The sequence below is a fragment of the Anopheles coluzzii genome, chromosome 3 (assembly GCF_943734685.1).
Source record: "Anopheles coluzzii chromosome 3, AcolN3, whole genome shotgun sequence".
NCBI classification, from domain to species: domain Eukaryota; kingdom Metazoa; phylum Arthropoda; class Insecta; order Diptera; family Culicidae; genus Anopheles; species Anopheles coluzzii.
The window spans coordinates 2,743,766-2,769,070 of record NC_064671.1 but is presented as its reverse complement, the minus strand read 5'-3'; the positions used below and the strand labels follow the sequence as shown (position 1 = coordinate 2,769,070).

Here is a 25,305-nt window from a genome sequence, read left to right as displayed (position 1 = left end):
TTTTCCTGCTGCAACTTCTGCATGATTTAGAACAAGTGAAGTTGCACTCTCTCTCACTCTCTCTGCTCTGTCCAACCAGGATTATACCAACCAAGGAATGCAAAAAAGGCCTGGAGATTACGATCAAACGGCCGTACAAATCGTAAAAGAAGGATCGCGCAAAACGCTCCAAGGAAAAGCACTTGAGTTGGTAAAGGGATGTAATTGATTGATTTACGATGTTGGTAGAATGAAAATGTGATGGCATAAGTGCGATGAAAATGTTTGTTACGGTACAGTATTTGGATTATTGGCACAGTACGCACAGACAGCGGAACTGACCAATCCGTACATGCAGGCACAGGTGTGCAAACGGACAGATGGTAAAAGTGTTCGTTGCAAATGCTAAAATATGGCCTCTAAAAAACACAGCCCGTAAGACTGTTCTTCTCTGATTTATGAAGCGTCATAACCGATACAAAACGCTTGTTACGCTCTTACGGATGTGTGTAATAAGTACGAGACATATCGCCAACGTGTTGGTATTGAAATTTTTCAGTTTCAGGTTTTTATTATTTTTCATACGTTTTCGCTACACATATCCGGTTGGCGGCGGGAGCGCGGAACACTGCCTCCTCCACCACTCGATTATGCCTTTGCTGGTAGTATAATAGATCAACATAAACTCATCAATTGTCGACCTGCGATCTTTGCACATCAGCGTTAAAAAAAACGTTTCATTTTCTCTTATCTTTTTCCCTTCTTCCTCTAGTCGCTTGCATTTCTTGCTGTACAAAATGTTTGATTTTTCGATTTCCGTGTTTCGAATGCCATTTTTTCGTTGAGCCTAATGTTCGATTCCGTGGTTCGGTTCGGTTGACAAAAAGGAAGATACAATTTCCATACAATCTTTTACCGGGAATTGGTTGTTGGAGCATCTACTCAGAGACATGACGTGAGACGAACATTCATTGAACTGTACTGTTTCTATCGATTTGTTAGGTTTTGGTTGATTTGGTTGCTTTGGGTTGTTTGACGGAGCTTGAATAAATTGCACTGACACTTTCTGGGCAAACTGCTGATGGTTTATGGTCTGTGGATGTGGGTCCGTTTTTATGCTGCTTGTACCCCCGCTCGGGGGACGCTATTATAGTTACTGTTTTGCTGGTGGAATGTGGTTGCTTGTATTTCGCTTTATATTGAACATGATGTTGTGGATGATGATGATGATGATGATGGCTTGGGGTGGTTGGGGGGTTTACAAACTTGAGTTATTTGCACACGGTACTATTACATTACAATGAATCTGCTCTATATTTATATATTCTGTATTGAAGTTGTAGCTGGCTTATATGGCTATTGATGGTTGTTATGTGTTATGGGTGGTTTGGCGAACGTTCTGTGTCTAAGAGGGTGGGTGCGCTGGGTGTGATTGTATGTCAGGTGTCTCACCCTAAAGTAGGCCCCATTTCGAGCGTACCTAATTGTTCATTTTTCGCTCCTAAACCATGTTTTTTAAATTATTATTATTGCATTAACCTAAACGTGAGGATTTTTCGTTGTATCCGAATCGTCAAATGTTGACGGCGATAGAGACAAGGGCAGGCAACACATCCAACCCATTTACACCTCGACGCGAAACGCCACCAGAACCACCAGACGACTGTAAGGATGAGATTGTATTGTATTGTAGAGGGAGCTGACTATTATTTAAATTGTGGAAGAAGTAGTGTTATGTGGTTGTGTGTAGTATTGATTGGTTGTACATCGAATTCACTCATGCATGCACTCTGATCAAATGATGCCGTTGAAACAAACATTTGTGATAAAAAAATAGAGAGAGAGGTTAGAATCGACATCGTAGCGACGTCAGCGCGGGGTTGGTTTGAAAGTAAGTGAGATTGCAAAAATGAACTGTGTTCTGCGGGTGAAGCCATTTGGGGCTGAAAACTGCGCCCCGTCAATGGACTAACCGACGGGCTCTGGCTGCTCCTGTTTCTTGTGCGTTTCGGCGTGCTTCTTGAGGTGATATTTGAGGGCATTTTTCTGCGCAAACGATTTGCCACAGCTGTCACACTCGAAGGGATGAATGCCACTGTGGATGCGCCGGTGCACGATCAGGTTGCTGACGCTGGAGTACGTTTTCTGGCAGATCTCACAACGCACCCGATCGCCCGTGTGTAGCCGGGCGTGCTCCTGGAGCGCACGCGAGTCGACAAACGCTTTCTCGCAGGAGGTACACTTGTACGGCCGCTCCGAGGTGTGCCGACGCCGGTGGATCACTAGGTAGCTCATGGTGGAGAAGTTCTTGCCGCAAATCTCGCACTGGTACGGCCGCTCACCGCTGTGCGTCCGACGATGGCGCACCAGGTACTCGGAGGATCGGAACGCTTTGTTGCACACGGTGCACTTGTACCGGTCGTTGCCGTTCGTGGTCGCGTCCTCGCCAAACGAAGGCGCACATTGCCCAACATCGGCGGCACCGGTCTGGGGCAGGGCTGGTAGCCGCGTATCAGCACCCTCGGGCGTGGTCGTGGTTGGGAGCAGGGCGGTGTCGTGCTTTTTCAGATGGTACTTGAGTGCCGTCGATTGGGCGAAGGACTTTTCGCAGTAGTCACACTTGTACGGATGCACTCCGGTGTGGATGCGCCGGTGCACTATGAGACCGCTCGAGCTGGCGAACGTTTTCTCGCAGATTTCGCACTTGACCCGCTCGCCCGTGTGCAGGCGCGTGTGGACGGAGAGGGCGCGCGAGTCAACGAACGCTTTGTCGCAGTATTTGCACTTGAAGGGCCGCTCGCCCGTGTGCCGACGCCGGTGGATGATGAGATGCGAAGAGCGCGGAAACACTTTCGAGCAAAACTCGCACTGGTTCGGCCGATCCTTGCTGTGCTGGCTCAGGTGCTCCTGCAGGTCGTCGGAGGATTTGTACAGCTTATTGCAGATGTGGCATTTGTACTCGGAGGCCGGACCCGTGGTCGAGCTGGCTATCATGTGCACCGTTCCTTTGCCGGTGGTGTCGGCCTGTATCGAGAGACTGATGCGCGCCAGTACAGTGCCGGAGCCGCTCGTCGTAGTGCTCACCCCATTGGACGGTGGTGTGGGGCCACCGGTTGAGGTCGCCATTGCTTGGGGCAGCAGCTGCTCTGCATCGCTCGGCTGCTCGTGCTTCTTCATGTGGTGCTTCAGGTTGTTGTACTGTGGGAATGTTTTGCCACACAGCTCACACCGGTAAGGGTGTATGCCGGTGTGCAGCCGATTGTGCACAGTCAGGGCACTCACGCTGGAGAAAGTTTTCTCGCACTTTTCGCACTTGAGCCGCTCGCCGCTGTGCAAGCGCGCGTGCACGGCCAGCGCTCGCGAATCGACGAACGCCTTCCCGCAGGTGACGCACTTGAATGGCCGTTCGCCCGTATGGCGCCGCCGGTGGATCACCAGATAGCTGGAGCCGGAGAAATTCTTGCCACAGATCTCGCACTGGTACGCCCGAATGCCCTCGTGCACCTTCAGATGGGACCTCAGGTTCTTCTGGTTGCGGTACGAACGGTCGCAGATGTGGCACTTGTAGGGTCGATCGGGGTTGGTGCTGGTGCTGGTGCTGGTGGTAGTAGTGGAGGACTGTGCCTGATGTGGCCTTCTTTCGCCGCCACCGTTCGCTATTCCAGACGGGCTACCGACCAGTAATCCAAGCGGTGAAGATGACGAATCACATTTTCCTTCCTCTTCTTCGTCCCGGTGTATCAGCGACACGTCGGACGAATGGTGGTGCTGCTGTTGTTGCTGCAACGGCTGTTGATGCTGCTGCAGATGATGCTGTGCGCCGACACCATGCGTTGGTGGTATCAGTGTTCGGCCCAGCGGCGAACCATCAGCATCCCTTGGCAGTCCGCCAGTTCCGAACGGTGGCAGCGACATGACACTGATGCCGGTGCTAGTGTCAACGATCGTCTCTTGGATTGGGAGCTCCGTCTTGGCATGGTCCTGGTTGGGCGATTTGGCATAGGGTTCCTGTAATTGAAAGATACCAATTAGCAACTGTCACGCGCAAGAGCTCGACATATTTACTATTGGAACAATAGCTTCATCTTCGGACATGGACGAGTAGTCCTCATCATCGTACTGATCGTACTGCTGCAGACTAGTGACCTCGTGCTCGCTGAGCAGAAGCGAACCGGCCGTAGCGGGGGCGGCATTCTGCAGCGAGAGAGGTAGCAGTTGCTGCTGCTGATGAGGCCCAGGTCCTGCTGGCGCTAAATGAAGATGATGGAAGCTATTGGTGACCGCTGTTGGAAGATTGCTGCCGGCTGGTGGTTGCTGCACTGGCGCTTGCTCTGCTGTTGCTGGTGGTGGTGGTGCTGCTATGTCGTGAAATTGCTGCAACTGATCCACATTTCCAAGCACGAAGTACGTCTTCGCTGACTCTGGCTGGTGCAGTATAGGGATGGAGAGAAGACTCCCCATGTTGGCACTAGTTGGCATTGGTTGACACTGTAAGTTGGTTGCCGTGCTGCTAGCCGTACAGGGCGAGGTGGAGCTTGGCTCAGCGGCAAAGAACTGACCCAGACACTCGCTGTCCGACCCGAACGGATCCAGGCTGCTTAGGTCGTGCTGTTCGATGGGACTGTTCACGATAGACCTTACATTGACGTTGGCACTGAGATCGCTGACGCTTTCGTTAGACACTTCGGGGGAGGTTAGCGTCGCTATCATCGTTGGCAAGTGGACCGTTCCACCAATCGTGCCGTCGGACAGCACGGACGCTGTGGTTTGTGAAGACATTGGGGAGCTTCCAGCCGTCATCGAGGGCCCATAGGCCGCCTGCTCCTCTGGCAACGACTGTACAACGTTGCGATTGCAGATATCACACTTGTCCCTAGGCTCACAGTTACCGATGGTGGACATGGCACGCGAGCTACCATACTCCTGGCGGCAATTTTCGCACCGGTATATCTGGATGTCTGTACTCCCGCACCGATGCCGGTTGAAGCTGGTCTGGGTGGAGAATCCCTCCCCGCAAAACTCGCACTGGAAGGAGTGATCGCCGGTCAGCGATATCCGGTTGGCCTGGAGGTACTCGCAGAATTCACATTTACATGTCTGCTGCTGCTGCTGCTGCTGTTGCTGGACTGCCACCGCCGATTGTTGTTGTTGTTGTTGTTGTTGCACCATGGGGATAGTGAGTGGCACAGCCGCCGTCAGCTGGGACTTTGCGTAATCGCTTCCGAATGTTTCGAAGCGCATCTCGTCGGTGGGTTTCTGTGAACGAAACAGGAAGCAGATGAAACCGTCAGCGTCAATTGAGCGTGACTTGAAACGGTTCTCAGGTGTAACGGATCGTTCCGACAGATCGATCGATCGATAGCACTCCAGAAATCAAAACAGAGGAGAAAGGGGTGAAGGTGGTGTGTGTGTTTGTGTGTTGTGAATCGATTCCATCTTGACATCATTCACGCTATGGCGCACAAACGTGACAAACGCCGCCATCCAATTTGTGGGTGAAAGCGAATGGGAAAGAGAAAATTCTCAACAGCATCGTCGTGCCGTTTGAGCGATCGGTGTGATCACTCATCGAAATAGAAATGCAGTTAAATTGAAATCGAAAATACAAAAAGTCCGCCTATCTGGGTTTTAATCCATTTGTTATGTTTTTAATTAGGCAAGTAGTACGTGTAATTGTTTCTATAAAAAAGACGCGTTATGATTTATGCATGATTTATAGATATTCAATCGATCGGGGAAACCTCGTACCGTCAATGGTTTTTATTTTGCGTTCCCATTTACACGGTACATCACTAGTGGTATGAGGTACATGACAGTTATCTGGTTCTACAAAAAAGAACGAATAGATAACACCAACATCGAAATTCCTCCGTTGAAGGTCAAATGAAGTGAAACATCAACGTGTGAAAAGCAAGTGAGAATGGGAATCGTTTTACGTTTTCCCTGGGTTTTTTTTGTTCTCTCTTCTCGCTTTTATGCTTGCAGATGTCCCCTTCTGGGAAAACCATTTGCCACAGCAGCGTTAACAGGTTGCACGGTCGCAATCAATAGCAAAGGCAAAGCTGGGCGAATCAACGAGGAAAAGGCAACAAGCCAAGTTCAGCTTCCGACCAGGACCGCGCGCGGTGGTGATGAACTGAATGAAAGAAGTACGGACGCAAAAAAAAAATAAACGAAGAATAATCAACTTCCCATTATACCACTCTACTACGGTTATGTGACGGCATTTAGTCCTTTTACTGCTTCCATCCGTGCGATGCTAACGAAAGTCACCGTGAAAGCAGAATCCACCACCAGCGAGTCAGCCAAACGAGCGGATTAGCGAGTCCTGTACGTACCCGGGGGTGAGGGCTTGGTTTGCGACACCGTTTACTTGCTGACCGTGTTTGCACCACAGCTCGCAGGACCATGTTTGGGAGGACCGGCAGGGGAAAAAAATCTTTCCAAAACAAAACAAAAAAACTCCCCCCAAAAGCAATCATCTTCTGATAGACCACCGCCGTCCATGGATTCGATGGACCACGGATACCTTTGGCGCTCCCGATGAGTGTGTCGGCTGTTGAAAGCGACCGATTTGTACAGCCACCGCACGGTTGAAAAATCGGTGTCTCGAAAACAGCAAAAAAAAGGAAGAGTTCAACAATTATCCCGCTCCACTTGTCGGCTCCCTTGCGGTGAGCTGGGACGTATTTTTATTTGGGCATTTGTGTGTGTGTCTGGTTTTTTTGCTTCTTCTTCTTCTACTGCCACTTTTCGTCTCTTGTTTTTCGCGCAGCAGCATCATGGGAAATGTGTGAAGCCAGCCAACCAGCCAGCGCTCCCCAATCATCCCACGCGCTTCGGGGGTGATTGGTCATTACCACCGCCAAAAGGGTGGTTGATGACGGTTAGGTTCGGGCCAAACACCAAACACATGGCCAAAAACAGACTTGCCAAAATTAGCATCTACCCGAAGTGTGTATTGCAATGGTTTTAAAAATAAAAAAGCGCTCCAAACCGCTTCACTTGTTGCTTGCTCAGCGCTTGGGGCCGGTGGTGGACATCGTCGGACAACGATTCGCACGTTTCGCTACGGGAACGAGAACAGGATGGTGTGTCCTGTGGGAAGGGACAGCGCAACAAAGAATGGAGGCGGCAAAAAAAATACAGCAACCATCAAATATGCTCCATGCAGTGGAGTTGGTTTTTTGTTCGCTTCCTGTTGGGATTTTTTGTTGTTTCTTTTCTCCACAAAAGTGGCACGTGGCCAACGGGGCCGACCGGGGAGATTGGCAAATATACACGGTCGGTTAAACTGTTACATCGCGCTCGTTTGCGTTCCTATTCTGTGCTGTTTTCGTATTCGCATTGCGCCCAGCCCGCGACGCAATCAAAGTGTGGTGGTGTCCTTTTGATGATCATTTTTATTTTCCCTCCCGATTTCCCATGAAGCTGGCGGGGCAGATGGCATGTCATTTCACGTTGCTTTTATTGCAGCGGTTGTTTTTAAAAATAGTAGAAAGCATTGTATTTCTATCGTTTTGTGTTTGTGCCGCTTTTTTAATGCTTTTGTTTCGCTCGCTCAATCTACTGCGCCCAGCACACGCTGGCGGGCTGCTTCCCAAACGAAACAAAAAAAGAGGGAGCGAAAGAGCTCGTTCGCGAGGTTATTTAATTTGACCGATTTCCGGATTTGCATGCGAGGTGCTAAACTGAAAATGCCCGAAAACAGAAAGGAAAAAAACTACTACTGCCGGGAGAGGGAGCAGAGCGCGTACGGGAGATATTCAATTAGCATTGAAATCACAACCGTGCGGCGGATCCTCTGCACGCCAATTGGGGCTCGCGCGCGCGCTCGTACCGCCGGATGATTTTTCACATTGGACTGTTTTGTACACACACTTTTTTTTGTTGTTTGTTTTGTTTTGTTTGGTCCCAGCGAGTTCTGTGCACAGTTTGAGCCACTTAAAAAAGAAAAACATTCACACTGTGTAAGGCAGCATTTGGGGCAAAGGATGGTAGAATGGGACCGTTTGATGGCATTTAGCTGTTGGCTCGTTTTATTATTTGTTTTCCTTTTTTCGATGCTGCTGCTGCTGCTGCTGTTTTTCGTACCGAAATGCGAAATGGCCTTTTTTTGTGTGTATGTTACATTTTGTTACGCGATGATACCGGAAAGTTGGCAGATGAGTGACCGGAAAGAACCGCGGGTGGGCAAAAAAAAGGAAGTGCTTTTGCACCGAGCTAAAGTGATTATGAAGTGTGAAGAGCGATTAATTCAATGACGTTTTACGCCACTAATTGAAAAGAATTGCTGGTGAAGGGATGAGGGGTGATGGGGGTGGCGTGGTGGTTTGTACCACAAATTCGGTGATAGAAATGAGGTTAACAGAACAAATTAAATGAGCGAAACGTTGAGATGATGAGAAAACAAATCGACTAATCGAGCCGTTTACGTGGGCATTGTCAAAGTGTGTACCATATTTATTAACTTCTGCTGAGGGTGCAATAAACATGTCCGAAAAAGAGTATAAACGTAGCGCAAACAACATATTAAAATATGTTTATAGCATGGCAAATCAGCACCTATGCTGTCCATGAATATTAGATACAACTGGGCACCGGCACAGAATATGGCATCCAACCTCAATTGCTACGCTAATTATGTGAGACGTATGCCCGAAGGACTCCCAAGAAGATAATTACACCTGTTCCTTATGCCCCCCCGGAGCAGCAGCAGCAGCAGCAGCATACCGCAGCGTCAAAAAGTTCGCGGAAAGCTCTGCATGGAAAGCGTTATTTTTGCTTGGTCGTGGTCTTATAAGTAAAGCTCAACCTACCGCCGCAGACCTACCGCAGCAAACAGCAAATTAGTTCTGCTCTCTGGGTGTGGGTATGTGTTTGTGTTAAAATATAATTAAAACTCGTAGAAAACTTTGATGAATTTGTCGAATGGCGTTATATCTCGCTAGTTTGGTGGAGGATACGCTGCTGGTAGAAATTCGAGGAAAAGTTCAAAGTTGCCTCGCGTTCGAAAGTCCGACAAGGCAGAAGAGTGTTTCATCTCGTCTCGGTGGACCGTGGACCCCATTGCAAACGAAACGAAGGTGGTTTTCGCGAAAATGTGATGAAAGCCCAAACCCGTATTCGGCAACGCGCAATAGCAAAATGAGTCTGTTTTGCATATGGAGATGTTTATCATATGTTCAAACGATGTTTGAAAAGTTGTGATATACTTTCTACGAGCTATCTATGCTCTTGTTACACTCTAGAAACTCATTTAAATTAAGCTAAATGTAACACTCTTTTTAAGGACTAAAACCAACCTCAAAATTTGGTATTGCTGCAGATAAAAACAACTTTATGCCAAAGAACGCAAACACAAAACATTTCTAAAACTAATGAAAAAGTAATGAAGGGACGTATAATGAATCCATACTCTTTTTTGTTGGGCCTTCCAGTTTCTGACTCACCCCTCCCAACCAGTTTTTGGACGATCGGTCAACTTTCCGCCACTGTCCGGTGCGCTTGCCAGTTTTTCATTACAACGCTTCGCAGTGGAATTGTTCTGTCAGAAAGATTTTCCAAACTCGGCCCGCGCGGGGTTAGTTTGTTTGAAAATTCCTCCTCTTCTGCCTGGCCCTTTTTGTGTTTCCCGGTCCCGGTTTTTTGGCTGTCCGGTTGTCCGGTTGTGCCGAAAATGGGAAGCGAAGCGAGTTCGCTTTCAAGCCACACAGAGCGCCAAGGAGCGCAGGAAGGGCAGTGAGGAAAATGGCAGCCGGGGAAACTAGTTTCTGTTCGAAATTAAAATAACGAGACGGTGACCCTCGTAACCCTTATGGTGGTGGTAGTGTCAGATCGAGTGTGATTGTGTCTGTTGGAAAAGGATTCTTTGCAATTCTTCCACCGTAATCGGCAGGGTTTGGGCCACACTTTCTTACTCCCTTCCTTGTTCGGGCTGCGGGCCCGGAACACCGGAAAATCCGGTCCGGAGCGTCGGTCAACCAGCGCCAAAATACCTTACCCCTTAGTAAAAGTGGCTTTGTGTGTATATATGTGTGTGTGGCCCACCGAGACTATTGCCCACCGTTTTTCGAAGGGATGTCCGTTCTATTCTACTATTCAAAATTTGGAGAATGTGTTGGTAGAGGTATGAGATGAAGGTTAAATTAAAACTCGACACCGTCCATCTGCTTTTAAGCGTCCGTCCTGTACGTAATGTGTTGCGAAAAAAAGAAGAAGAAAAAACGTGCTTGTAAGGAAGAGGAGGAGAGTTGAAAAAAAGGAGAATGAGAAGCTAGTTGAATAGTGAAACCGATTGGACGAATGGGTTGTTATGAAGTTGTTTTTCATCCGATACCGAACCTATATCACACACATATCCGAATTGATATTGGTAGAAGCTGGCCAAAAAGGAAGTGTCTGTGGAGTGTTATCCCAAATCTCAGACACAATCGGTGGTTTTGTTGTACGTCGATGAAGGATTTGGAGCGAACCACTTAGGCTAACCTTTGGCACCGTCATCTTTACAGTGTAGAGAAATAATACAAAAACACTGTTTTTCATCGACAGTCGTTGTGAAGTAAAATTATTTTCAAAAATGGATACAAGAACAGCTTAAGCTTGACTATGCTTTATAATTTTTCATACTCCTGTCTGTTGAAATCCACTTCATAATAGTCTTATTTGAAAACTATTCCATAGTACATATTTAGTGAGAAAAAGCTACAATTTCTAACACGCACGCAAATAGTTGGATGAAATTGGGGATTGCTCTTGCACTCAAAGCGGATCGATCGATCGCCTCGGAGCTCAGCCAAAAATGTACAATAATTGATTTTACTTCCCTTTTATATTCGCCATACACCAGCGAATCGACGAGGAAGCGGAAACGCGTTGCCCTAACCACGCGCTAGTACACAGCATCCGTGAAAGCAAGTGCAATATACACATGCACACATAAACACACTCAGTGCCTAAACATAGGTGCTTGGAGGGCTGCAAATGCAGTGCTGCTGCGAGCCCAATGCACCGGCCCGTACACGATTGGCGAAACCCACTTGGGACTGCACAGAGAGAGAGCGAGGGTATTGAGAGGAAGAAGCAAAAAAAAAGCAACAACGCCCGCTTCAACGCTGGACTGCCACCGAGCACCGAGCAGTTGACTGCGCGCTGGCGCACACGGCGTGACGGGAAAAATGTAGACATGTTTTTCCCGAACCCGGTCGGTCAGCGCCGCCGCCGCTGCACGATGGTGTGTGGATGAGGATGGTTCGTGAGGATAGAGCCAGAAGGAAAAGCCTGCGCCCGGTCTTGCTGCTGCTGCTGCTGCGGAAGGCTGTCGATTTTTCCATCAGCCATCTTTTTTCAATGCATTGATTGAACCGGTGCATCGGTGGGAAGAGGGGGAGCCTATCCACTACCACCAACAACTCCCACTCCCAAATTCCCAGTAGCGTAGGCACACTGGGCTACAACGGTGGTGAGTGTCGGTGGGTGGATAGAAACCAACGAAAGCAGCCTCGCGGTAGTGTCCCGGGTGGCTACAATCGCACATGAGCGTGCACAGATGCAGATGCAACTGCATGCCATCCCCCCATGCTAAGTCATTGGCGTGTTGGTGGTGTGCGTATTTTTCTTTTTTGTTTTTACTTGCCACTCAGCACACACATCCATACGCACAGCCGGTGAATTATATTCGCTCGCGATTGTATTGTGTGTTAGTGCGCGTTGCGAACTAGAAAATGCACCCCGGGAAAAAGGCTCGGTAAAAACCGGACCCCCGACGCGGCATCAGCAGCAGCCTCCCGATATTTCGTGCGATATTTTTATTTCACTCACACTAACGGCCGCCGCGGGAAAGGCAGCCGTGTGGCGATCGGGATGGCTAGCGCTGCCTGCCGGAGGAGCCTTTTTTGTCCGCCATCCGACATTTCTCGCTTGCATTTGCACTGCACAAAATGCGCTGGTGTGTATGTATGGTGCGTATGTGTTCTTTTTTTCCTGGTCTCGTGTGATGCAAATAGTTTTTGTTACACTGGCACATACGTGCCCAATACGTCGTGGGCACCGTTGGCGCATCCTCTATCGAGCTTAGGTTCGCTGTAGATTTTTAGTTTCTCTATTTAAAAAGTCCGACGCACGCGGAGAGCTTGCTGCTCGGCCCAATGAGGAAAGCTGCTGCCATGCACACACACAAACACACACGCACACGCATATGACAACACGTGAAGGGATGTGCTCCGAGGAGGGTAGGGGTCGGGCTTTCCAGCGTACGCGAAATAAAAGGGGCTGGTCGTTCTCGAGTTTTTCTGCGTTGTTTTTCCCTGCGTGTGCAATAGCACATTCCTGGATGGGACGACGTTAGGAAAAATGTAAAGAGCGTGGCCCGGCGAGGTTCGGTTCGCTAACCGACGATACTATCGAAGGGGAAGGGTAGCATAGAAGCATTGCACGCCGCTCGTCGGCACCAAGCGAGAAGTGATAGAAAGAGAACGAAACTATTGCCCCGAGATGGGAGAGAGAAGAAAAAAGTTTCCACCAGCAAATCAACGAAGGGGAAAAGCGCGCTTGCCGCGAAAACGCATACAAGAATGGAGGATACAGCTCAACTCTTTCCTCTTCCGTCCCCCGAAAGGATGTTGGAAGTACATTTGCGATAGGATAGGTTTAGGACGGGTAAGGTAAAATGGAAACGTGATCTGTGATAAGCAAGATCGGGACAAAGGATACGCCTTCTTACTTTGGTAGCGTAGTTGAGGTGCAGCAAATGTAGATAAATTAAACCATATTTATGCCCTGCAAATGTAGCTTTTAAAATCAATTTGTAGATAGCAATTGTTTTGGAAACATGTGTGCGATGGACTGCTTTATATTTTCAATTAAATTCATAATCCTGTTAAGCTGAACCTCAAAAAGGGAACCAAACTCATGCACTCACAAAATCTCTAATGCTCCATCACACCTTAAAGAGTTGCTGCGTGTCCTGTTTGGGTTGAAACCTCGGTTTCATAATTGTTTACAACCGCACTTTACTATCCATTAGGTTCTTTCTTGGGCATGGGAACGGCTTTTTTACTCAAAAAATGGATGTATGCTATACATGCAGCAGTAGCAAATAGCAAAATCATTAGCTGCTCTTAGCGTTGTCTGTAAGTTCATGTTAGTGCAAATGGACGGAAAAAGTAGGTTCAAGGGAAGCTTAAATACTTCCACGCTCGTTCTAACAGTAAGTCGTAAAAAATACATGCTCACCAACGAGGCTTAAGACAAAAGGTTCCACCAAAACACCAGCAAAGGATGGAACGACACACACCGGTGTGTGGCAGGCATATTGATAAAAAGCATTAAAAACACACACTGGTTAAAAAGAAAAATCACAACAGTACCGTAGTGTGTAAAATTTACCCTCCACCACCACCAGCACCGGACGGAAGATTAGAGCTGTTTTTCGACCGGTAAAGAAAAATCCCCCAGGCGCATCTTACCGAGAACAACCCCATCCTACGGATGGTTGCGTTTAGCTACATTCGCCTCGCATGGTCCTTCATCCTCGGACAGTATTTTTACGCTTTTAGTTAATTTCGTGCCTCTTTTTTTGCTCAACCGCTGTGTGCCGTTCATCCTCCACACCGTTCCATCCAAAAAGACTCGACTTATCGCAACACAGTGTGGTTTGGTGTGTGTGTGTGTGTGTGCCCATTTTTTGTGTGTGCATTCAATCCTTTACTCCCCAAAACCTGGTGGTTTATTTTATGGCTTTGAATGAGTTAATTTCATTCTCTTCACACTGTTCGCTCTCTTCCATCCATCGGGTGTGGGTCCTTCCGGATTTTGGCTGCTTGCTATGTCCTTTCCCCGTCCGGACGGTTTGACCGTGTAACGGGTGAATCCGGAACAAAATGCACACACAAAAAAAGGTGTGAATGCGCCATCCGTCGCGTGTTTTTGTTACCGTTACGGAAAGGAAGCTATGCAAGACGTGATAAATTCGGTGCGGGAAATAGAAAAAAAAGAGTCGAAAGGGATGAACACGGACCAACCGGTGAATATTGTTCTACCGACACTTGAATGAATGATTTTTGTTGGTGTTTTTGAAATTGTTTGTACACACGACAGCTATTCATTTAAAGCCATGAAATGCCTTTAAATGTAATGCAGTCATCGAGGTACTCAATTTAAACCGAATTTTTCGTGCAAATTCACACGGTTGCAACTCACATCATATTCAGGACTAATTTTTAACATCGCCCATCACTCGCAGTTAGAAAAAGGGAAACCGTAATCAGATATTGGCCTATCGACAATCAACCGAAGAAAGCCGTTCACGAAATTGACCCGTGCCCATATGGGGAAGATCAATTAAATTACACTATGTGTCTCCTGCTCGGTGGTGTGGACGCCAACAATGTAACAGCTCGGCTTACAACATCCACGTACTGCACACCACCGATCGTCCTGTGTGGCGAGCGAGGGTGTGTGTGTGTGGCATCACATCACCATGTGCGCATTCTGCTTCGCATATGCCCTGCCCCTTGTCGGTGCCGGAAGTGTACCGTAACAATGCAATTAACAGGCCGAAAAAAAGAGAGTGTAAACAAGTTTAAAAAACGTGCCTAAATCCACTGCAACGCTCTGCAGTGCAGGATATATATGTATGGGTCTGCACGCCGGCACGCTTTACTTGTTGCAATTTTTGGGGGGGAAGAGAATTGGATGGGAAAATTTTGGCAAACGGATTAACCTGCAACACCAATCGTTCCCTCCCTTGACTCCGTCCCGCTGTGTGGGAACGTGTGCATGACCACGACGCGGGAAGTGGTTGATCGGTGACACACTTTCTACAGACAGGCACAGGCCGTGTGGGCACGCCGTGACCGTGGCGTGCTGCTGGCGTTCCTGCTTGCCAAATGCTACGCCACCGGAAAAGACGCCGGCAAATGTGTCGCGTATGGCACACGCTGTCGGCTCCCTGCTGCACCCCGATGACGAAGAGAAAATAAAGAGAAAGTAGCCCATCAGACACTGGAACCGTGCAAGAGAGAGAGAGAGTGTGGGCTGTTCTTACGCCAGTCTCGTGGCACGAGCGGCAGACGGCAAAAGCAGCAGGAAGTCATGTTGTGTGTGACCCAGCCAGCCTTCCTTTCCGAGGCGGTCATATTTGGCGCAAAACGCCGTACGAATGCCGCCGCACACGTGGGGCACGTGGTTGTTCGCACAGTCGCCGAGCAGCAGTCAAGTGAATCCTACCCCGCCCGGCGCTTCGGCACAACGTTTTGCCCTGGCTCCTTGGCGCCGGATTGAGGGTCGGTGTTTTTTGGCAGTTTTGTTTTGTTCCTGTAATTCTGTGCTCCACAAAGCCGCTATGTGATGCATGCTTGCATTCGCGACACGACGATGCTTTGAGTGATGTTGAGGACGCGCCGTGGATGCACGTCGGAGTTCGTCGTTCGGTTGTGCAAATGTGAGTGGGCCGCGAGTTCCGTTCCGGCTGCGGCAGCGTCTGTAAGTGCCAGACCCCGGCGACTTTTACCTTTGCGCTTCCGATGCCGGTTTTTGGGGGTGCAATTGATACGTGCACGTGCTAGCAGGGGAAAGCGTGGTGGCTATAGCATGACCAGCCGGCCTATCCCACACATGCGACGGTTTATACGGCACCCACAAGCACACTGAACGTTCCCGCGCGCGCTCGCTCAGTAGCTGACTACGAACTTCGCCATTCGTGAGCATTCGCACAGCGTGGCGAATGATGACTGTTTGGCTAGTGTGTTGGGATGGCGGCGACCCTAGGGTCAAATTATACTTGCAGAATTATACTTGCAAATGTTAAATTTTGGGGTTGTATTCAGTCATTTGGTGGTGCTAGCGGCTAGCTATTCTGTTTCCCCAGTCAGTCAGACGGCAAATTAGGTCAAGGAAGTCATACACCGGTAATGGCTGACGTTTACGCCCACCGAAATTATCCAATTTGTTGCACCGCCATATAGATGGTACTATCCTTCTTGCAGAGGCAATTGATACTGTTTAAAGCTAGTGTTTACTACAATTTTGCCCGTAAATATGCCGGTTTTTGGAAAACACTTAAATTATATAGGGACTACTATTTGAACTATTCGATTCCATATAGGTAAATTCGGTAAGAGGAGAGACATCGGAATGGGATGAGGATAAAATTTAAAACCTGGTACGTGCAGTAGCATCATCTATCACATTTTACACGTAAGATGCAGTGAAGCATACTTTTACCTAAAAGCTACTTTACATGTGTGCGTTCGATTCACCTTCCAGGCCGGTTCAGTCTGTCGATCATCATCTACCTTTTTGGTGTACCTGTGGTTGGAGCCCCTAATCTCGCTCCAAAATAACATACCATCGGTTTCTATCGGACTTTTATGATGCAAGACGGTCGAATTCGCTGAACTGACGGTAGGGCGGGAAATGGACGGCGTTTGAGCAGAAGGATGCGGCCCAGTCTGCCCAGTCTGGCATTTGGATCGTCCACAGAATCATCGTTCTGTCGTTCACAATCAATCGCCAGTACAGTAGTAGTTAGTAGTCCTTTCAGGAGGGTCGTACCGATTTGCCCCGTTGGGATCGATTGCTCATTTAAATTACGCTTCAGCTTTAATATCGATTTGCTGTTCGGCAAGGTTATGAAACGATACATCCCAATTCTCAATTTATACGCTGGTCGTGTTCGGTTTCATTTCGACAGAGCAGAATAGAAACAAAACCCATTAACCACTCGCTAACGAGGATAATAAACGATAGCGAAGGGAAAATCCATAACAAATAAAAAACGAACAAACAAACATTGATGAACTTGCTCAATAAACAGACCAGGCACACCATTGACCAGCTGGATAATAAAATATCTCTACACAAAAATTCCAAAATCGTGAAGTCCTGCAATGCTTCCGTTCGTCGTTCAGCTTTACATGTCTTTATTTTGTCGGTTTGCCTTCGCGGTATGCATCCGTCCAACGGTTCCAACCTACCGTTTGTGGCAAACAAACTCACGAGACATTTCATGGTTTTGGGCAAATAAAAAATCCAAAGGAACGCGATGAGAGCACCAACAAAAAAAAAGGGACGTATCACAGACACAACAGTGCGTGTAAAAATCCACTGTCCCTACGACACGGCGAGTCCATTGGCTTCTACTACTACGGCCGCCGTCGGTGCCGGACGGTTGGTGCAAATTCAATTAATTCTGTAAAATTAAAATATTCATAAAAACATACAGAAAATTGAATAAAAATTATGTGAAACAACATGAGCAGCAGCAGCATGCTGTGGGCGTGTATCTTCTTCACTTGTGCAAATATGTCCGAGTGATATGTGTCGCCCGTGTGTACTGTATGGGCGAGATACGGGCAGCGACGAGGAACTTCATTCACTTCACCAGCAAATGGGAAACCCATCTAAACGGGCAGTTTTATGGTGAGCTATGTCTTTTTTTTGCAGGCGATTCCACTGAGTGAACGCTTTTTTTCTGGCTATCATCTCTGGCAGTAGGAACATCTTTCTGCAAATCCTTTAATTTCAATAAAAACTTTTATGGGTTTTTTTTTGTTGAATTTTAATGTTGAAATATAGAATTAATCTCGTCCAATCAAACTCATCCAAAAAAAACACACACACCAATGTTTTAAAGCGTAGCGAAACAGTCCTACGTAAAAGGAGAAAGAGGAGTGAACGATGTTTTTAAAACGGCAGTGTGTAGAATCAGATTTTTTCCGACGAAATACTTCATCCTCAGCGTGCTGAACTCGCTTTTATTATGTGTATAAGAGGAAAGGACCCAGGACCAAGCGTGTTATAAGCAGGACTTGAGAGATGTGATGCTCTGCAGAAAGTGTTATTACGGTGCCAGTGCTTTCAAAAGGACCAGCAAAATATAATTCGATAGATCGTGGAATGGGTTGAATGTTCCTGTGAGTGTGTGTGCTTCTGTTTTTTTTACTTTCCACTTATGCTTTACTTTGTGCTATCCAGCGGAAAATATATTTTAAAATTTATTTTCCGCTCTAGTACGTGTTGCTGTTCTAAGGACCAGATGAGATTCCCTTTTTCCCTGACAAAACACGTCTATGTGCGTGTGTGTGTGTGCTTGAGCTCTTTGCTTGCGACTATCGTCAGATAGCAGCATTTTAACATTTATATTATTTGTTTGGTAAACATTGGACTGGCCTGAGACACGCGCGACTGAAAGCGGATATGTTCCGGTAGGACTGTTTCAATGAAACGATATTTTTATCAAATTATGTTTTCATACTTCTCACTTCTCGCGGACAGCCAATTGTAAAACTCCAAGCATATACATATCGTGAATTGAAAACAGCGACCTGTGTGTGTGTGTGTGGGTTGTGACAATTCGTTTTTTTTGTCCCCCGTTCTCCCCACTCACGAGCAACGGGTCACGAGTTTAATTGTTGAGCGTTGATAATGAAGAACTAAGCCGCGCTTATGTTACACCAATTTGAAGCTGTTTTTCCGCGCGTAATATTATGAAAATTGGCTTAGCGACACGTTCATTGGAAAAGCAAGGACACTGTCTGGACTGGTGTTGATTAGATTACTGGCGTTGAGCACTTGGCTTATTCACGAGTCAGCGTCAGATCACTTGTAATATAATAATTGTAATAGTAAATCCTCAACGTTCTTGTTTAATAAAAAAAAGGCGTTGTTGATCGCAGCTCAAGCTGCAATTCATACTTATTGGTGTGTCTGTATTATGGTTTGTTTTCTCTCATACACTTCCAAACGGGGATTCTACTACAAAATGCATACAAGAAGAATTACATCAGATATCTTAAATTATATTGCGTTGTTAATTTAAATCATAAGTCTCTTCCCTTTTAACCTATGCCTGACGCTAGCTGTCAGTAAAACGCTTTGAGACGAGCTCTGTAGGCTTCGTCAAGTACGACGCTCCCTGACCCTAACGCAATTTAGTTGAGTTTTTCATTTACGGGATCGGGAAATTGCATTCTACGCAAAGTACGCACTTCTCCTCGGCTCAACCGCTACGCACTTTGGCTGAGAGTATATTTTCCACTTACACACAGACACACCCAATCCGTCTCTATGCAACTCATGTCTGCAAGTGCCCCCGACACCGCCAGCTTTCCAAAAAAACGGTACAATTCACAAGGGAGCCCTTGGGTTTACAACTTTTCTAGTTTTTGGCTTGCATTGAACCGCGTGCCTCTTCATCGCTGTGGATGCATCCATCAGCAACCATGTTGGTATATTTTCTATAAATTAAGCTCAGCCCTTTCCCGAGCTAAGATGGAGCAACGGGGAGCCGGGGAAGGGTGAGTGAGCGTGGTACTGAAATTGAAATGGGTGTGTGCGTACACACAACGCACACCATCGCACGCGTACGCATATTTAATTTATTTATTTTACCTTACCCGTTCCTTTCGCCGCCCCGTACTTCTCCACCTCATCATCTTGTGATGAAATCGGAAAATGGGACGATTTATTTTCTACTCACTCGTGCTACGAGTTCAATTTCTCTTTTTCTGGCTTGCTCACGCAAAATCGTAACATAGCCAGTATATATACAAAGAATAACCATTTCTTAAAAATCATTCAAAATAGTATAAAGAACGTTTCAGGTGAAATTTAAGTAACACTAACGCTCTCAACGCACATGCCGGAGATAATTGAATGAAAAAACCATTTTCGTTTTCAATTGAATCGTACAGCAATAGTCCCATCCATCATTTGTGGGGGGTTAGGATTAGGTCTGGGTTATATAAAGATAAGTGTCCAAAGGCTAAAACTAAACGAAGCAGAGCCACAAATCAAGCAGCTGCTCTTGTAAATCCCCCAAGCAGCAGCAGCAGCGTTGCAACGTGTCTGGAAAATACGGGGCATTTCGGTTTGCGACAGGATTTGCAGGGGAATGCAGGGCAAAAATTGCATCAAAAATACATCCGAAGGAGGAGGGTCCACGAGGCACTGGGAAGGGAGACATAAGGGGCACCCCCCCACAAGGCGCCCACCCCACGCTGGATGATTTCCATCAAGCAGGGACATTTACGCACATAATGCTGACCGCCGAGCTTGAGCTGCGAATCACGCTGTTCGCTCGTATTGGTTTGGGTGTGGAAAGAGTTTGCCAGAGCCCCGTGCAGAGGTAACGGCCCGAATGCACCGACTATGTGCGTCGAGTGCGTGCGAATGCATTTGCACTTACAATATAATCATTTGCCCGCTCGCTTCCCTCCAGCGTCCTTTGGTCCTTCGAAACGTGTTGTTAGATCCAAGCACAACACGCCAGGATGTCAGTCACGGCACGGCACGGGGTTGGAACATTATCTTCTCCTGTTTCCCTTTTGGCACTTGCTTCTTCGTCCTTGCACTGGATGTACACGCACACAACTGTGCGCCAAACCAGCCATCCCACCCGTGGCAGCATGGGAGAAAAAGAGAATCACCGAGAGACGGCACTATGGTGGTGGAAAAACAGAAAGCGAGCAAATGAGATGGGAGAGTGTGTGAGCAAACTGCAAATCTGCAGAGGAGAAAACGCATAAAAGAGCGTTGACAATGACAGCGGATGATGCACTTGCTGCTCACGCACTTTTAAATCCTATGCACCGAGCGTGCTGGCCGGCTGCCGCTGGGGCAGCTGGGTGGTGCAGCAGCCAACGCTCTAGTGCATGTGTGCATTTGCACACGTCAGCGCCATTGCACTTTGGTTGTTTCGCCCAGTGTTCATTATGTATTGGGTGTTATCGCTTCGCAAGTGGCATGCTTCACTGTGTGTGCAAACGCATACGCATACACACACGCACACGCAAGAGTCTCCGGCCGAGCCGAGCGGGAATCTTCCACCATGATCTAAGCTGCAGCGAAAGAGTTTAGCTCTGCTGGGGCTGCCAGCTCTCATTATTTTCCGGTTCCGGACGGAACGAATCGGGTGTGTTTCGTGCATAGATTGAGTTTTGTTACTTTCCCTATATACCACACGTTGCTGCGCTGTATGAGTGCGTAGGTGTACAGACAGAGTGTGCATGTGTGTGTGTGTGGTTGTATGTGTATGTGTATTGATATGAGCAGGGGTAGTAGAAATCCATCCAACAACGGTGTTCGATGGAGAGGAGAATCACGTGGAGCGCTCCACTCTGAAGAAAAGAAACGTACCTTAACGTCCTCGTCCCCTGATGACGATTTGTGAAGTCAAACCACAAAACACAAAAGGGGAAAGATTATAATGCAAGCAATTCTTTACGGTTGCATGGTGCTGGTAAAGCGTATTGCTAATTTAAAACTGAAGGAAATAAGAAAATCATTCTATTATTTTCAAAATCTTGTTTAAACTGGGAAACAACTTTTTTAATGATTTTTTTTTTCGGGGAAGTTGTGTGGTCCTGAAGTCGTCCAATTAGGAACGTTCCACAAGGAACAGGGCAAAAAAGGCGCTCTTCGCAGTAGTTAATAAAAAAATCGAAATATACGGAACGACACCAACCAATCCTATTGGAAAACAACGTGACACTCACAAAAAACTACACACGCGCGTAGCATAAACGAATCAGCATCAACTGAAGTTGGCAACAAAAAACGCCGAAAAAGTACCACACTCACCAATTCGTAGGCGATACTTGTGGAGCAAAAAATGATAAACATGGTAGGAAAAGCTATTGCTATGAGGAGATGCTATTGTACAAAAATAAGAAAAATATACGATGGAGACGCCTAGTAAGTGATGCGATCGTTATCGTAATCCTGTCGTTATTTTTGAAGACAACTTCCACAAGACGAGACTTACGTTTCAAAATTTGAATTTTACTTATTTAAGAAACAGATAAGCATTGTTTTGTGCATCACTCACCTCAATGGTGTCTCGCCCTTTTGTCGAAACCATGGAAGGTTGCAACAGCACTTGCTGCTGCTGCTGCTGCTGTTGATGTTGATGATTGTGGTGTTGTTGCTGTTGGTGTTGTGCATGTTGTTGCTGTGGGATGGTTTCGGCCAGCCCTGCAATCCCACCGTTGCTAATATTCGTTGCGATTGAAGTTTCTGGGTAGAAAATGGAGTTACCCAGCTGCTGCAGCAGATCGGCCGCTATGCTATTGTCACTGAGATCGTCGATGTTGGTAACAAAATCTAGTCCGGGATCCAGAAACACACTGGACAGGATCAGCTCTGGATTAAAATCCGCCGTGTCGAATGCATCGATCATTGTGGCTCTATGTGCAGATTGCGAGAAAAAAAGAAAAAAAAAGAACAAAAGATAAATCTAGGAAAAAGGGTTGAAAATAATAGGATGTGATTACTTACTCTTTCATTTTGTTGTTTTATTCCTATTCGTTGCACAATAGTTGCTCTCTCTCTATCTCTCTCTCGTTCACTCTTGATGAAAATATAAACGAAGAAACGTACCAGTACCAAACTGTTTCCTCTATCGTCGTAATAAATAATTGTTAAAGAACTTTGCTACCTTCTCGAATCAGTCAAATTTAATGCATTCCGTTTGCTAAGTGTTGCTTTAGTATTCTAGTACTAGCAAACTAGGTTCTTTGGCCAATGCGTTTGCGTTTTGTCATGAACTTCCTGAATCTTTTATCCGTTTCTTCCAGTTTTTTGTGTATTTTATAAAACCGGGCTGACTGTTGCTGGGTAATTTTTGTTTTTGCTAATGAACGTGCTCTTTACGTTACGATTGACGTGTTGCAAAAACTCGCATGGTACACAGATTGATGGTCAACAGATATAAAACATGTTTTTTTTAGCTAAACATTATTCGTCTCCCTAAAACATTGCGAAGTAATTGTTCCGCAGCTCGAAGCATTCTTTCGCCTGTGTCGCCCCGTCGTTGCTGGTGTGTCCGTGTGTACGTGCGAGTAGTCCGCCTCTTGGTGTCGTGCTGTAGTAGTGGTAAAAGATACAGGCCGGTAGTGCCGAAGCTGAGCAATTTGCATCTCAACTTTCCAGCCCTGGCTCGGTACGTCGGGGCCGCGCAGTCGAGATGAAGATGAAGATTTTCTTCGCAAAGATCGAAATGCTGCGCAAGAAAATGGTGCGTTTCTTGCCTTTTGAGGCAAGAAGCGGGCAGAATCGTTCTCGCTCTACGCGCGCTCGTTCTGGCTCGTTCCTTCGCAGTGGTTTCTTTGGTTTTGGGGTGGCCCCTCTTTTTCGCGCGAGCCGTCCTTTTTGCGCACAAAATCACGGTACGATTTTTGTGCCAACGTTGCTGAATCGCACATACAGGACAGGAGGAGGAACAATTTTTGGATGAAATTTAGCTAATCAGTTGCAGTGAGTGTGGTACGTACTTATTGCACTTGCGTTTTGTTTACCCTAATCTAGCACTTAAAAAAGCCCTTAATACAAATGAGGTTGCGTTAGGATGCGGTTTTTTGATTACTTTTCTCTTCCACCGACTAGAAGGCGAGAGCTAAGATGTTTGCACCGTTCTCGTGCTGGATGTTGCTCCCGGTTAACGTAAAGTATTGTGCCGATAGATATTTACTTATAACCCGTAAAACACACCGACCGTCGTAGTTATTCGAATTCACTGTTTGCTGCTCGAACCACACACATACACACCTTTCATTTATCACATGCTTTCCTTACACTAACGGATATGGAACTTTGTATTGCCACACTGCACACTCTTTTCTTCCGCACAATAGCACTTGTTATTTGACCGCTCTCCCTCAACTGCAAGCCTACAATAATAATAGCCCTGTCTTGCACACCATTCGTTGCACACACCGTCACTGTCAATGCGTTGGCATTGGTAGATTTTTCCAACGTTCGCACTGGCCCAAGAAGCACTGATAGATGCACGCACTTTTACATTCGAAATCCATCCTCGCCATCGGCCACCGTTCCCTAGACCGACGTCTAGCAGAGAGTTCCCTTGTTTTACTTTCCTCGAGACGACCGTCTCAAGCGCCGTAGCTTTCCGACTGTGCAACGGAGTCAAGCTTGCTCGCCATCGTAGTTAGCTTCTCCCGTCATCAAAGCCTTGCTCCTGTCGTCATGGTGCTCGCACTAGTGATGGTATTAGTACAGGGTAGAGTAGTAGTAGTAATGCTAGTGTGTGGGTAGAGTAGTTTGTGTAGTAGTGTGGGATCTCGTTCTCTCTGCTCCTTGGTATCGGGTTGGACGATGACAGAACGTGCGGAGAGAACGTGGCGTTCCTTTATGACCGCATCCGCCGTTTGGCAAGTTTTGCTATAGTTTGATTTTCCTCAACTTTCCTACACCCCCCGTCGTATGTGGTGCGTGAGCGTGTGTGTGTGTGTGGTCGTTAGGTGTATCCAAAAGTATATAATCCGTGCTCGTTTGCCGCCGTAGCTTGTAGCTCCTTTGCTTTTGCTGGTCGTCGTGGTCGTCCTTGGCAAAGTGACAAGATTTTGAGAGGGCAAGATCAGAAGCAGCAGCTGATTTCAAACGGTGTGCATATGTGTGTTTGTGTGTGCGAGCACACGTATGGAGAATTTCAAATTCAATATGAGTTCGTTCTTTTACTACAAGCACAAATTCGTACGGGAAACCTAAGAAAGTTGCCGAGAGTTGGAGTTGTTTTTGAAATTGTATTGGATTTGGGACGATTTGCCAGGATATCGACACACATCGAAGGTGGTGGTAGTTTGTGATAAATGTTGCTTCCTTATAATACGTTTTGAGGAATCTGTAAAAAAAAACAGAAAAGACAAAAAAAGTTTAATAAAATAAACACTGCAATGTTGCCATCTTACCCTAACGAGAAGCAAACGTCTGTCCAGTGCGTTCGACGCGTTGCGACTCGGCACAGAAAATACAAAACTCATGCGAAGCGCAAACCTTTGGTGTGCAAAAAGGGACGCAAAACAACCCCACAATCGCATCAACGTACCCGCAATAGGGGGGGGGATGACCCGCGAAAAGGCAACGGAACAATCGAGGCAAAGACGAAACGGTGTGGTGTGCTCCACGGATGCTTCCCAGGCGCTTACATCGATCCGCACGCAGAACACCAGGTCCAGGTCAGGATCCGGACCGGAGGGCCTCGTGCCACAGTTCACATCCCTGCTGCACTGCTACTGGTCTTGATGCTGCTCCGGTCCTATCCCTGACGCTGGTAATTGTGCACTGACGCCGTGCTGGACCACGCCACAAGCGCACACCGCCTCGGTCCACGGTGGCGACAGGCAAAAGGTCGTGGCATCGTGGCGGAGAAAAAATAGATTGCAAAAAGCAAAAGGCGTGAGCGAAGGATCAGCTCCCGCACACAGACACACACGCTCACACATACTCCCCGGGTTGTACTGCAACTGCCGCATCCTGTCCGCGGTTGCACTTGCGTTCTTTTTGCCCTACGCTCGGCGCGCCTCGCAG

At 47.2% G+C, this 25,305-nt stretch overlaps 1 protein-coding gene across 1 annotated transcript; it reads right to left on the bottom strand.

Annotated features, from left to right (window-relative positions):
• Positions 1–578: 578 nt before the first annotated feature.
• On the bottom strand, positions 579–24,609 carry LOC120958721 (uncharacterized). Its single transcript, XM_040381698.2, has 4 exons — positions 22,258–24,609; positions 21,809–22,166; positions 4,045–5,235; positions 579–3,987 (listed from the first exon to the last, which is right to left on the bottom strand). The coding sequence occupies exons 1-4, from the start codon at positions 22,263–22,265 to the stop codon at positions 1,948–1,950; spliced, it is 3,597 nt and encodes a 1,198-aa protein (XP_040237632.2). The 5' UTR covers positions 22,266–24,609; the 3' UTR covers positions 579–1,947.
• Positions 24,610–25,305: the final 696 nt, after the last annotated feature.

What these genes read in the sequence shown, in the direction of transcription:
- LOC120958721 (XM_040381698.2), bottom strand. An exon ending in AAGGGCGAGACACCATTGAG is followed by an intron (nt 5,236 to 21,808) that starts GTGAGTGATGCA and finishes TTTCGTTCACAG; the next exon opens with AAACCCACCGACGAGATGCG. An exon ending in ATGAAGCTATTGTTCCAATA is followed by an intron (nt 3,988 to 4,044) that starts GTAAATATGTCG and finishes TTTCAATTACAG; the next exon opens with GAACCCTATGCCAAATCGCC.